The sequence below is a fragment of the Copadichromis virginalis genome, linkage group LG18 (assembly GCF_057382275.1).
Source record: "Copadichromis virginalis isolate Kocher_CV1m ecotype Utaka linkage group LG18, C_Virginalis_male_GT1.1, whole genome shotgun sequence".
NCBI lineage: Eukaryota > Metazoa > Chordata > Actinopteri > Cichliformes > Cichlidae > Copadichromis > Copadichromis virginalis.
Genome location: NC_140635.1, coordinates 5,499,072 through 5,514,088, shown reverse-complemented (window position 1 = coordinate 5,514,088; position 15,017 = coordinate 5,499,072). Strand labels below are relative to the sequence as shown.

The window sequence follows — 15,017 nt, the reverse complement described above, 5'->3', positions numbered from 1 at the left end:
AGTAAGAGTAAATTCTTTTTGAAACAACTCTGGGAGATGAATAAATTCAAAAGATCCAAACCCCAGTGCTGTGCTTTTATTTTGAATGCAGATTTTGTTCTCTTCCTGTCTCACACCTCTTAATTATTGCCGCCTTCACGCGCCTCACATACACAATTTCCCTTTAGGTGATCCTAAAGATCCACGACTGAACTCACAGGAATCAATATTTTTAATCCGATCGATTTTCAGTCAAAGTTTCAGGAGTTAAAATGAAAACAAAGTGCTGCTTAATATTTTCACACCATGAACAACACACCGGTAGAGGGCGCCACATTCACTTTCTCTCTCACAAACACACACACACAATCTGTTAACCTGACTCTGTCATTTATGTTAATTGATAAGATGGATAAATGTCAGCTGTAGTTCATGTGCTTTTGAACAAGTAGTCTGCGAGGCTGCGATGCAGAAAAGAGATCAAAGAAGGGTTAATTAGAAAGATTATCACAGCTGAAACACATTTTGATAGTTTGTTTTCTGTTTTATCTCAGTGAAATTTAATCACTCATTCACTCATTTAAAGTCTGCTAGGTGAATGTTTATTTAGGTGCAGCAGAGATATCTCAGTGATATCCCACTCAATCAGAAAATTACATATAGGTAAAAGACGGCAGATGGAGCTTAATGGTACATTATATTCAAAAGTACTCAGTCACCCAACCGAACTGTTAACTTCAGGTGGAAAAGTGAAAAGTGGAATTCAGTGGAAGCAACTCTAAGTGCTAGGTCACGTAAAGTCACAGAGTGGGATCAGCGGATGCTGAGGCATATAGTGCGCACAGGTCACCAACTTACTGTAATGTTAGGTGTTCTCCAGAGGGACCAATTACACGTCTACATCTGGCAATCCGATGGAAGAGTCTGGGTTTGGTAGATGCCAGGGGAACGGGACTTGTCTGACTGAATAATCGGAGGATTGTGATGTGGAGCTGTTTTTAGGAGTTGGGCTCAGCCTTAGTTCCAGCATATCGAGACTTGTTGGATAATCTCATGCTCCCAACTTTGAGGGAACAGTTTGGGGATGGCCACTTCCTGTTCCAATATGGCTGCACACCAGTGCACAAAGCAAGTTCCATAAAGGCGTGGATGATCGAGTTTGGTGTAGAACAACTTCAGTCCTGACCTTGTTTTGTGATATAGATCACCTAATAAGTTTATGTTTCAGCTTCGATGACAGAAATTCAGATTATTATTCGGTTACTTTGCAGAAATTTGCAGGTATCAGTGTCTGTGCTTTGAACCCAAGCCCATTATGGATGCAGCACGCAAAACCAGCAAGATAGAGTAATCCCATCCACATGAGGTCACTTCCAGCTTAACAAAAAAAAAACAGCAATGCAGTGGCCAAAATGCTGAAACTGAGGCTTCAAAAGTCACAGTCTATGGTTTTTCCTCTGTAATTTTCATTAGTTCCACCTGTATTCAATGACCTAATCACCCTCCACAGTATATAAATACTCTGTTTTCTTCAGTCACCTGACAAATTGTCGTTTCTACTTGCAGTGAAAGTTTTCAGAAATTTCTCATGCTCCAGTTTGTCCTTCATCATGCTCTCTCCTGCTTCACGGATGCTCGACTGCCCACCTGACTGTGACCTCAGACTGATTACAGGTTTAGATTTTGGACTTTACCCTGGTCTCCTGTGGCCTGTGTTTGGATCCTTTACTCTGTGAATCATTAAACCATCTGAGGGGACTTCTCTGTGACCTCAGGACATTTCCCTCATGGGTTTATGGTCTCAGTCGCTAGTTCCAAACTTTACTGGATACAACATGATGTGCACTTTTCAAATGATGGGAACCTCGACATGCATAATGCTGGAGCGCCTCTAGTGGATACAATAAACTCTGGTGGTCACAGCCACGCCCACATCCGACGTGTTCTCAGTATATCCAGCCTTTATTTTTCATGTCTGTTTAAATAAAGGATTTATATACAGCCTGTAAGCTACATCTTTTATATACAGTCTATGTTATCCACTAATTAGTGCATCATCACTGCATGATATCCATACAACAAATGTATAAGACATGGATGTAAGCAAATATTTTATTTTGTAGTGAGTTCAGTCCTTCCTAATCACATTTATCTACCTGCAGGCTGACTTGGACCATGCCAATGTTGGCATCCAGTCATGAACATCAGACTAAACAAATTTAGTATGAGCAATAAAAATATCTGGAAATATTTTTAGTAGTTTGTGTGTAATAACCATGAATCACAGCTGGATAATAAATAAATAAAGTGCTTGTTTCTTTGTGATCATCCTCATCCGACAGGACAGAGCTGAGAAAAGGAGGTCGTCCTCTGTGAGCATGCTGCCATCTTGTGGCTTTCCGCTCTCATCTGTACAAAGACGCAGAGGAACTTCCTAAAGCCCAGATGCTTTTAACTCACAGTATGTGGACATTTATTTAACCAATCAAAGGCAGCTTGTTTTAAACTCGTTATGGATGCTCCTCACAGCCGTGTCCAGAAGTAGAGCTCAAAATAAAAAGAAGACCAACAACGGAGACCAGAAACAGGGTTTGTTTTCATTTTTAATGGAACAAAGCATCCAGGTGATACTTTATTCAGTCATCATTAATGGAGTGACACAGTGTCACATCTTTTTGTAAATAACTTCAAAATATTTCAGTTACTTTGTGAAAATCTAAACATTTCTTCTGTTTTAAAGCTCCTAAGAACTTCTCTGCTGCTGTCAGTGTTATAATAATATAACAGACGGTAGAATTAACTGAGCAGTTTAAAAGTTACACGACATCCAGTTATTTAAAAATATTATTTATGTGGAGATTATAACCCGCTATGTAGCGTTTCTTCCTGCTGGACTTTGGTCATGGATTTCAGGCAAAGGGACCCAAATACAGACTCACGGGCAGGCAGATGTTAAAAAAGTTTATTCAGAATTAACTCCATGAAATTAAGACTCAAACCTAAACCATAAAACTTCACAACACATGGGGATGACGACAAACGCTGAGACAAAAATGGGAAGACCGCAGTGGATCTAGAGAAAAGGGTAAGCGGGGACACAGGAGGGTAACGAGACCCAGGTGAAGATGATCAAAGACACTGAGACGGGGGAGGGAAGCAAAACTAAACACCAGACACTAGAGACGAGTAGCTAACAGGAAGTGAGAAGTTAACCAACCACAGGGGGATAAGATGGGAACATGCTGGTCGGTACAGCCCATCCTGTCAAACTCAACTCCTCAGTCTTTATTCATGACTGCACGCACTTTTCACCTTATTGGCTTAATAAAGGAGCTCAGTTGGCCGCGTGGTTCGAAGTCTAGATAAGATTAGTTCAAGAAATACAACATCTTAAGTGTTTTCAATTGAAAGACAAGTGTTGTTTGTTTATATTATTAGTATAATTTCCATTGCTATGCAGATAACACCCAATTTACCTGTGACATAAAGACGACAAATTAAACTAAAGCCACTTCTTAAAGACCTTCATGCAGTGGTGCCACCAAAGGGGGCTCCGGCCACCCCAAAAAATTTGCTGCCCCCTCCCCCACCGCTGAGAATCATTAAAGCGATGGTTGGGATTTCCATGGATTTCAAAACCTTATTTGGTTAAACAGATACTCTCGATGGCATTTATGTCATTTTACACCAGGATATGTCCGTCACATCAAACAACGTATCACTGTTTTATCACAATATCGCCAAAATTGGAAACATCCTCCTTTCAGAGTAACGCTTGAGAACGACTCTGTGCCTTTCACACTTCTTTGCTACTGCGAATTATTACGATCAGGCTTTTCTAAAAGTTCTCCCAAAAGCCAAAACTCGGCAGCGACAAAGAGATATTTTCTTTCTATCCTGGATTGCATTGTTCAAACAGCTGATTCTGAGTGATGCATATTGATGCTTATAACAATATAACAGTGCCACTTTGAACTTTACATCCTGAAGGCAATCAGATTTTTTTTGCAAGGTATTGCTTAAAAAAGGTTTTTCACTTCCCCCCCCCCCGCTCATGGGGAAGAACTTGGTGTAATTTTTCTCTATGTTGACTGTAGTTCCTGTAATTATGGAACAACTAACAAGAAAGGTTTGAAAAGACCTTTTGGAAAGAAAGAAAGAAAAAAAATCACACGGCAGCTCCTCAACAGTGCCTAAATCTTTATTTTTCAGTAAGCTACATTTTTTTCTCCAAATTAGACAGTTTACATCATGACACAAGAGTAACTTAAATTATCTATAGCTGACATGTACGCTTGATTCCAGTCTCGATGGAAGAAAAGACCCAAACAAAAAAAATTAACAAAAACAAACAAAAAAACAAAACAAAAAAAATAGAGAGAAGCCCTCTTGATCGCAAACCTCCATTCCACGTCTGTTAAAGGTGTCGTTAGGCAAAATTATCTGTCCAAACCCCAACACGGTGGAGTCGTCGATTGTCCACAGCTGTTAGCGTAGCATGGTAAGAGTGTTAATGAGTTAAACCACAGTGAGTTCATAGTCCTTTTCCAGTCAGATGTGCATTCATTGTTATACATCTTTGAAAAACAAAATGAAAACACAAAAACACAAGGGGGTCTTTTTTTTTTTTTAAATGACAAGATGCAACCCTCGTGGAGGAAAAAACAAAAAAAAACAAACCAAAAAAGAAAAAGAAAAAAATGGCACTGTCAAAATGGACGAACAGGAAGGAGGTCTGAGGCGACCAACAGGCTGATATGAAGTGTGACGCTCCATGCAGAAGTCCACGAGGAAAAGGGAGCTCCTTCAAAAATGCCACCGCTGAGCATCTGGATGAACGCCGGCAAGACTGAAGAGGCGCGGAGCTCGCGGTGTCTTTCCCGCCAGAATAAGAGATCCCTTTGAAAGCGGTACCATCCAGTCTGAGGTACCGCGCTTGTGGAAAGAGTCACTTTTGCATCGGCCTGGATTAGCTGGGTGGTACATTTTTTTTTTTTCTCCACACATGCACACATTCACAGTTCAGAGATGCCCAGTTTGTATTCTCAAAGTTCGAGGCCACCAGAGGCAGAAGACGCCTCGACCTCAGGCGAGGGATCCACCGCAAGTTACACCGCGTGAAAAACGCTCCTGCAGTCACTGGTGTCAAACTGAAGGTGTCTCCAGGCTTCCAGTAACAGGAAAATCACATCTTAAAGTAAAAAACAAAAATAAAAGCCCGAGACGGTAAGCGCTCAGCTATGTATGTACAGGTTAAACGACTGTTGTATAATGGCACGGTTATTGGTTTTCTTTGCCACATCGAACTGCAGTCCACATGTGATCAAATGGTTTTAACAGACATCTCAAACTGCGTGTTAAATGTACTGTACGTGAGAAACATCGCTCTGAACAAGGTAAACTACTCTCATTCCAGTTGAGCCTTTAACCCCCCCCAACAAACAAAAAAGCACATAGGAAAAAAACAAAACATTTGTACATTTATTTCTCAGTAGAGGAAATCTTGGAGCTGATGAACATGAACAAGAAATCACAAACATTAATCTGAAGAGAAAAAAACAAAACTGCACAGAGCAGGTCGAATGGTTTTGGGCTCCTTGGATGTCTCGCGCTCACATCGACACCTGGGCAGGAAACTTTTATCTCAAACAGCCGCAATGACGACTCCAAACAGTCGCCTTGTTTTTTAAACGAAATGCACAATCCGAGGGCCCGAGACTCGTCGTCACCTGGCGGCAGGCTGCAATAATCCCCCACCTCAAGTGCCGAGTGTTCAAGATGTGCCTCACTGGGAAGCTTCTGATGGGCGTCACACATCACATCGCCTCGACTAAACCAAGAAGTGTCCACCAACAATCCCTCTTTTCAGCAAACCAGCATCCGCCCGATGGTACGTCAAAGTCGGTTTAGCTGCTGATTGGCCAGCTTCGATGGTTCAGGCTTTCTTTTTATTGATTTCTGTCTGAAAAGCTCTGGTTTTCTGTCCAGCATCTGAAAGGCTTACCAAATGAAATCAGACCAAAGGGATTACTGGACCCCGACCCAAACGCACAGAGAAATGGATAAACTGAGAATTCAACATTTGCAGAAGTTGGTCAGATTGGACTTAAACAACTCTTCCCACTCTCTGAACTTCCAGTAAACATTTCCCCTCACCATGTTTCTGACAGAAGTGGTTGAAATGATTAATAAAAGCTAAATTTTTAGATTTTTACAGGTTTCCGACTGTAGAAAAATGCGTTTCTGCCAGAGACATCAGTGGAGCATGAACCACCTCCATGGTATCCTGATGGCATCACCACGACCAGCTGCTTATTATAGGCACACTGAAGTTTCCACTGTGGCTTATCTACACTTCTAACATCTCATTATTGTGTGAAAACCAAAACCATCAAAAGAGTGTTTCCTGTCGTAAATCCAGTCAATCTGAAAGGATTCGAACGCCGGAATTTTATGGGCAAGGTCTAAAAGCCCACCAACTGTTTTATTTCTAATCTGACAATTTATCAATGATTGTGAAAACTACAAAACCTGCTTGATTCACTCTGGTTCACTCAGGGTGCCCCCTGTTGGTCTGCAGCAAAATTTGTTCAGTTTCAGGTGAAGAGGAAGTTGAATAGCTTTTCAAGATCATCTCTGGCTCTAACTGTGCAGGTTGGTACAATCTGAACGCTGCGATTTATCACAGATAAATCCAAAAATCAGTAACAAAGCTCTAAGAAACCCATTAAATAAACAGGTGTATGACAGGGCCGAGCACAAGAACCAGTGAAACAAACTAAATCTGAGAAACGACATCTAGCAAAACTATTCCTGTTTTAAAACTGAAGCTTAGTCCTTTGCAGGAAAGCTTTTAGCTGTTCTATGAATACAAAACTTAATTTTTAAAAAAAATTTATTTTGAGTATTTGCCTGTCCTTTATAATAAAGCACGTGGCTCTGTTTGTGAAAAACAAACCAAAAAATGGCTTATCTAACAAAACACGTAAGAACCAATAATCGGTCTGCCACACAAAAAGATTTGTGAGGTTTAGTTGCCTTTTTTTGTGCTGTTCACTGACTAACAACAGAAATGTGCAATTTATTTGGTTTCTATTTATTTTTCCACACATTTAAACTGGTGTATGTGCAAAAATCAAATGTGTTGACAAGTGAAATTTAAAACAGATTTAAAACATGACAGAGCCAGGCGTCCAGTGTTTTTCTGCTAACCTAGCTTCATCGCTTCCTGGTCTCAGACTTTTCATTTCCTGAAATCTGATTCCCCCAAAACTGTGATACTCACTCATCCTAAAATATGGACAGAAAGCAGAAAATAGAGTTTGAGCTCATCAGACAAAAACCAATAAGCCCTCAGATGGTCATCGTTAAGCAGAGTTGGTGGATATTTGGAGCCAGAACGAGGATATCTAATATTCTCAAATAAAAGCTGCAGTCTAGTCATGCTGCCCGACCAATGTGGACACAGTGCAGTTTGATTATAGCCTACTGAGCTGCATATGCATGAACATCTCATCTTAAGTATTAGTGTTACCTAAAGTTTTGCATTAATGCCTTTAGCTGCAGCTTTCATGTCACGTCTCATCTTTTGGCACTGTTAGCAGAGTACTCAACAATGGCAAAAACAGAGTAAATATCCAACATGTAGTGCTTTGTTTTTGTTTGTTTTTGTTTTGCTAAAAACCTTCATTCAGACTGTCCAAAAAGCAAACACACTGTGAGGAAAATTCCCCCAAAATCAACTGTAATCAGTGAAAGAAAAAGAAGCCAGAGCTTCGAAGAGGATGCCGGTGGACACTCGGCTTTGTCGGAACCACAGACTGTGAACGCTGAGGAGAGGGAGGGCGGGGTTACTGTCGCACCTGAGCATCCAGGTGCGACCGAACCCACAGCGAAAGTTTAAAAAGGAATGAAAGAACGAAAACAAAAAAAATACAATAAATGATCTGCTCACACTGCAGAGCGGAGCAGGAATCAAACTCAGCACACCCAAACTGAAAAACAATAGTAGTTAAAGAAAAAATATCTCCGAACGCACGACATCACGTCTTTTTTTTTTTTCTTTTATATTCTACATCCAGCTCGATAGCGACATTATAGTTAACAAGGATCAATATATTTTTATAATCATTTTAAGGTACCTCTTATATTTTTCTGAGTATTTACATCTGTACAAGCAAAGCACACACTTCAAAGTGCACATATTTAATACAGTATTGACTAGATTTGCAATTACAAGGTTTTTATCCCCCCCCACCCCCCTGCACAAAAAAACCAAAAAACCTGAAACTATTGAACAAGAAACCAAAAGAACGACCCAAGATTTTTCGTACATTTTACACAAAACAAAAAGTAGGAAAAGAAAGGAAACGCTGCTAGATTTGTACTCTCTCTCTCGCAGTAAGACTTGTGACGTCTGGTGTGACTAAATATTTCCACATCTCACGCTTCGTTAACATTTTGGGGATCTTTTCTGAAAAGAAATAAAACTCTATGCTTGTCTTGTAGAAAAGTTAAGGCAAAGTCATTTTTCAAGTTTAAATAAAATTCAAGTTTCTCAAACACTGGATGGATTTTTTTTTTTAACACACACACTTATATATGTGTGTGTGTGTGTGTGTGTGTGTGTGTGTGTGTGTGTGTGTATATATATTGAGAGCTCAATACATCATTTTTTCCTTCTCCCAAAAAGAAAACTTAATGATATTTCTTGTGGAATAAACAGCACTGCTTTATAAATAAGTGGATATGGTGCATTTACATTTGTTTTACCATTTCCACCAATGAGGAAAACAAAAAAGAGAAAATAATAGACCCATCCAAGTGCATCTCAGTCCTTCAAAATAATAAAAAAATATTTTCTTTTTTCACTAAACTCAAGCTGTAGCATCCAAATCAAAAGTAGCTCTGACCAGGAGTACAGGCTCTTTAAATGAAGCTTTCCCTTCTCCAGGCTCCTGTTTTCTCTTAGTGGGATTACCCAGAATGCTTTTTGTTGCAGGAAGACTTCAGCGAGACATGCGAGGTCCCACCTAAACAGATATTGTGTATAGTACAGTGGTTTTTATTTATTTTTTTCAGGGTGTTTTTGCATCTTAGGTGACGACTTCAAAAGATGAACCCGAGCACATGACCGAGGAGCAGGGAGGGAAGTCTTTTAAGTCATTTTTCAGACAGTTACATTCAAATTAAAAAACACACTCGGTTGGTTATCTGCCAAAGTGGTTGCTACAGTAGGCAGACCTTCCAACCAAAGCTGGAGCTGCCCTCCCTGAACGTGCGAGCTTGCTACTTCACTCTGGTGCAGGATGCAAAATTTTCCACCAGCTCTGGTATAAAATCGCTGCTTCGATTATGTCCCATGAAAGCTCTGACCAACTGGGTGCCGGCGCTTCAAACGAGCCAGGCTCGAGGTGAGTAAAGGATGTTTCCTCTTACTCTGTGCTTTAAATCGTCCTCCTGTCTGCTGCCATTTATCAAAGGTAACCAGAGTGAAGCGGCAACAGAGGAAGTCCCGTGTGCTCCGGTTGATCTTTTCCAATTTTTTCAGAGAAATCAAAGAGTGCAAACAAACTAGAAGAAAACAACAAAGCACGCCGACAGAGAGGAGGAAAGAAAAAAAAAAAAAAACACCCCCAAACAACAATAATAAACAATCCTAGTGGTATAGACTTGAGGAAAACAGCGGAACATTTTCACCCCAAGGATGGATTTTACACACCTTCCTGCTCCAAACCTTCCAGCACTTAAATGTTTGGTTTAAGGCTGTTCACGAGTCCCGATGGGACCCCCAAAGCCAAATTATCGCTCTCTCACTTCAACATTGCAAACCACGTTCCAGAAAAAAAAAAAAAAAAATCCACTCGTTATTTACCTTCATAAAAATATACTTGTCTATTCAACCATCCCACTTCCCCATTTTCACCACTTTCCAACAAAATCCTCACTGACCCAAAACCCAAAGTTAAAAATCCAAACCACTGCATGTCTATTCAAGCAGCACCGAACAAAAACAAACAAACGAACAAAAAACGTTAAGCATCAGTCTTCAAAAATTTAATGCTGCACAGATGCTTCAACATGACCGACAAGACAAAAAAGCTTCAGTGATTGTGTCAATGGAGATGATGCAGCAGGGTGTTCGTCAACTTCCCTCCTGGAAAACTGAACTGTGTGTGTCATTCCCCAACTTCCTCCCCAAAAAACAAAACAAAGTTAGTCCCTTTTTTCACTTTAGGTAGGATTAATCACATGAATTTGCTTGCGAGAGTCTGAGAAAACAACAACAGTGCAATTAAACGTCTGCAGATGTAAATCAAGTATTTCTACTTACAGTATCAGAGGAGTTGTAATAACAGATTCCAGGTTTTGCTATCTAGCACCATAAGTAGGAGAAAGAACTACAAACATGCCACCGTTTGAAAGGAGGTTTGAACAGTTTGAACAGGAAACTTCCCACTGGATCAAATCGCCACACTGAACTCTGGACTTGTCCCATTTTATGGCAGGAAACTCACACACATCTCAGCCTCCTGATGAGTCACTGTGTCTCAGCAGATTTCCAGAAAATTAAACAAAAACCAAAAAACCCTCCGTTCGGCGCCTGTAAACAGACGTGTTTACTGAGCTGATAGCTGGTAGCTAGTGTTAATTTCCTCCTTCCTGCTTGCCAGCGTTCCCTCGCCTCCAGAATAAACAAAACCCTTTCAGATGGGAAGAAGCGGCTTCCTCGTCACCGCTCGATTTTTAAGTTTGTCAGCCTAAAACCTGCCCTGCATCTTCCTTCCTTCCACAATAATGATCAACAGTTTGACAGGAAATGAAAAGCGGGGAGAGAATTTAGCTTCCTGACTAGTTAAATGTCTGCAGACTCATATGCAGTGTGAGCAACACCTCACCTACTTTCACTGTTACAACAAGATGCCTCATTTTAGAGAAAAGTCATGTGCCCTTCCTGTGTGATACTAAAAAAAACAAAAAACAAAACAGCACTGACCCCACGTTAAGCCACAGACGCACACTATGGTGAGTTAGCATGTTAGCAAAACAGAGAGGGAATAACAGCAGGAGGGGTGATCCTTTAAGAACAGGATCAGAGGGAGAAGACGCCGAGGGGAGGATGACCAATTACTGTACCAACAGCCAACTACGGTTTGCAAAAAACCCCAAAAAGACATAAAGCCACCTAGTGTAAACAAACCTGCAAAAAATTCTATGTAAACCAAAGGATCCAAGTCTTCTTGTGATGTTGAGTTGCATATGGATGTGAATATGTATTTAAAAACAAAAGGACTAATAATGACCCATAATTAAGCCACTTAAAGTTGCACAATGCTGCCACTCAACATGCAAACAAACCCCTCATTATGACAGCCAAACAAGATGGAGTCTGTTTTATGCACCCTTTCCCATCATCCTTTGGGGTGGCTTCCAACAATGCCCTGCTGCTTCCCACACATGCGCGCGCACACACACACACACACACACACACGCAGACACACACGCGCGCGCAGACACACACACACGCGCGCAGACACACACACACGCGCAGACACACACACGCGCAGCTAATTTAATCCCACAAGGCCGTTTGGACAGAATGAACAAATTTCAGTGTTGTCTGTGCCACCTGACAGGCTGACACCACTACGTAATGCAAAAAGAGAAAAGGAGAAATAAAAGTGAAAAACCAAAAACAATAAATAGAATATAAAGAAAAAGAAACGGTGCTCTACATGCACAGTAAAGTGCTTTTTGTCTGCAAGCCCTGATCCAGAAAAGAAGGCGTCCTCTATGCTTGTTTGTGACGGGTGATTCTGGGATATAAGTATCGAGTAGCCCTGACTTGTATTTCCTTTATTTTTTTAAACGCATCTGTGGAGCATAGTAGTGGGGTTGGAGGACTTGGGGAGGGAAAGGAGGTCACCCTACTGCGGGGATTTGGGTGGGGTGTGGTGGGAATCTTTGTTGGGGGTTTTCCCTGGGTGTGGGGGCGGAGAGGCCCACCGCCCACCCGGCCTTCGGACCTCCTTCGGGGGTCTGCCTGTGGTGGCACCCGTTGAACTGGGTTTGGAGGAGGGGTGGTAAGTCTCTCTGGCCTTGGCCTCCCCTGAAGGCGTGGAGGCGTCGGGGCACTTCCTCTCCTCGCCTGCTGTGGCGGCGCAGGCTGGCTTAGCTTCCTTAGGGGTGGTTGGTTGCTGTAACGTCGGGGTATCCTTCACCCGCTGGCAGATCTCGGCGTAGGAGGGCTTCCTCTGCTCCTAGCAGGAAAACACAAGACAGTTGTAAAACATTCTGCACACATCCTTACAAAGCTCGTCTGCGGGCAGTTTGTGAACGAGTGGTTTTCATTTCCACCTTGAACAGGACAGAATCAGAGTTAGATCCCCGTATGGGTCCGTTAGCGTCAGTAACGAACTTCCTCACATGCATCTCACATACAATGCCTGGAAAGGTTCAGGCCTGTAGCACACGTGTCTCCAGAAGGAGAGCCCCAACAACAAATTGGTCCAAGCATCACACAAATAGAAAGGTAAGCTGAATTAAGTGACAGAATCTTCAGGTCTTTGCTTATATTTGTGCCATTTAGTCCAATGTTGTTGAAAAGGATGACCTTTAAGTCATAGAAAGAAAGTCAGTCTGTCCATCAGATGCATGTCCTCTATAATCTCTAGCACTTGCTCTACTTGGAGAGGATCCTTCTTAAGCCAATTCCTTGTTATGGCCTTTTTAGATGATGAAGATCCTGGGGTCCTTAGGGATGGCATAGGACATGATGTCATCTGTTAACTTGGATATACTGCCCCAAAATGAAGTCAATTGTGTACACGTCCAAAAGATATGAGAGTGATTGGCGTTCGGGTGACCACACTGTCTCCAACATTTTTGCTGGTGCGCTTGAAATTTGTTAGTAATATGTGGAGTAATGAAGAATCTAAATAGTAGGGGTGCAACGATATTCGTATCGATATTGAACCGTTCGATACAGTGCTTTCGGTTCGGTACGCATATGTATCGAACAATACAACATTTGTAATTTATTTTATCAACTTTCCTTCTGACGATGCTGTCTGTGTTGAGCGCTCAGTGAATCTGCGTTCGACTACTCCGCCTAGGCTGCACTGTCGAGCGCAGATCCACTGAGCGCTCAACACAGACAGCATAGTCAGGAGGAAGAGCGCAGGGCAAGCTAGCGAGACAGAAGATAAGCTCTCCTTGCAAGATGGACCTCCCCCACCCTCATTCAGATCTGGCGTTTGGAATTATTTTGGTTTTCATGTGACGTATGACCCTGAAGGTAAGCGAGTCATGGACTAAAGTAAAACAGTATGTTGGATGTGCCATGCAATGCTTAATTACATGGGTGTGAACTAATGTGTTAGCGCAGTTAGCTCGTTAACGTGTTGGCCGTCTAGCCCCATGCACGGGGCGATCGGCGGTAGCTCGTTAACGGAGATTTGCCGTGTTGTGGCGTTAAGGTCATTTCAACGAGATTAACCTGAAAGCACTAGTGGGAACACAACGAATATGACTGCACATTTACGCCGACATCATCCTAGTGCAAAGACAAAAACAACAAGCATGCTACTAACTTTAGCAGAGTCATTTAGACAGCTGTTAGCACATGATTCTCCTTATGCTGCTGAGAATATAGCCCAGAAGAAGCGGATAGTATAGCTTTTATTTTGGAAAGAGACATTTCTCTGTAATAAACTCTCTTTTCCAAAGATGAGTGATTCCTCAATCAGATACAGGGCTTGCAAAATCGCTAGCCTGACGTCCCGGAGCTAGCGATTTTTTCAGTCGGGCTACCAAAATCTACCTCTGCCCTGCCCGTCGGGCTATTGTAGGAAAAATATATGTCAATGCTTTTGCATTCTTTCAGAAATGTAGCTGGGTAATTATGTCATTGGCATCGGTGAGCCACTGTCAATATGTGACATATTGAAATCGCGTTTGAATTTGCGCTTGTTTTTTTGCTTTCACTTTGCAATGACAGCACTGATCTGTGAGTGATGATAATTTGTGCACCAATTCCTCTGACATCGTCTTATTAATCGTTAGCTTACTACGCAAACATGACAAGTGAAATCTCCCGCAGCTTAAACATGTGAGAGGTTGATCGCGCAGAGAATCGCTGAGCTTATGTGAGTCCGTGTGTAAAAGTAGCAGGATATATATTTTAGTTCTGCTGAGCCAAATAAGACAGGTCGGGGTGAAGAAGTGACAGCCAAAGAAAAGCTTACCGCAAAACGGAGAAGTTATGACAAATGAGACTATAAGGCAAAAAGAAAGTGCAGCTTTATGGTTTCATGGACAAAAGAATTTCTGTGGCTGCAATATGACGAGCTAAATAACCAGGGCTGCACATAAGTGGTCCGCAGGTGCGCATTCGCTGGTTAGGGTTAAATTTAAAAACTGTACTTTTGAGTTAAAATATATATTTATAATTTTAATAAATGACAAATTAAAAAGGCATGAACATTTTTTTGTATCGAAAAAATATCGAACCGTGACACCAAAGTATCGAACCGAACCGAACCGTGAATTTTGTGTATCGTTGCACCCCTACTAAATAGAGTTTTCCGCACAAATTCCCTCCACCTTTTGGAACAAGTCGATGTTTGTTGTGTGGTGCACATATAGTGTGTTGTTACCATTTTGTTTTTCTAGCCCTTTTGTAGAGTTTAGACACAGTTTTGGTGGGCAGACATTTGTAAAGGAGGAAGAACTCCCTTTTAACAGGAAGACATCTCCAGGGACAGGCTCAGAGAGAGAGCCATTAGCCACAAAGTGACAGAGAGAGCCGAAAGAGAGGACCCCAAACAGAAGGACAGACTGAAGTGAAGCATCAGGGATAGACTTTGTTCCCAATAACAGTTACAATTTGCCCACATTACAACAGCTCGAAGTCAGTAAAACTGTAAAGAAGCTTCTAAAAATACAACAGAACCAGGCAAACTGTGGGATTTAAGTTTCTGTACCTGCTCAGCTGATCTCTGTTTACTTACATTCATCAGCTGTGTTGGGATTTTATT

At 41.7% G+C, this 15,017-nt stretch overlaps 1 protein-coding gene across 3 annotated transcripts in view; it reads right to left on the bottom strand.

Moving 5' to 3' along the window:
- Window positions 1-4,164: 4,164 nt before the first annotated feature.
- larp4b (La ribonucleoprotein 4B) overlaps window positions 4,165-15,017 on the bottom strand; it is a 59,010-nt gene continuing 48,157 nt past the window's right edge. For all 3 annotated transcript variants that reach the window (XM_085438036.1, XM_085438037.1, XM_085438038.1), the window contains one exon: window positions 4,165-12,239. In XM_085438036.1, coding sequence (XP_085294162.1) covers window positions 11,907-12,239 — 333 coding nt within the window. In that variant the 3' untranslated portion in view covers window positions 4,165-11,906. The remainder of the gene's footprint in view (window positions 12,240-15,017) is intronic.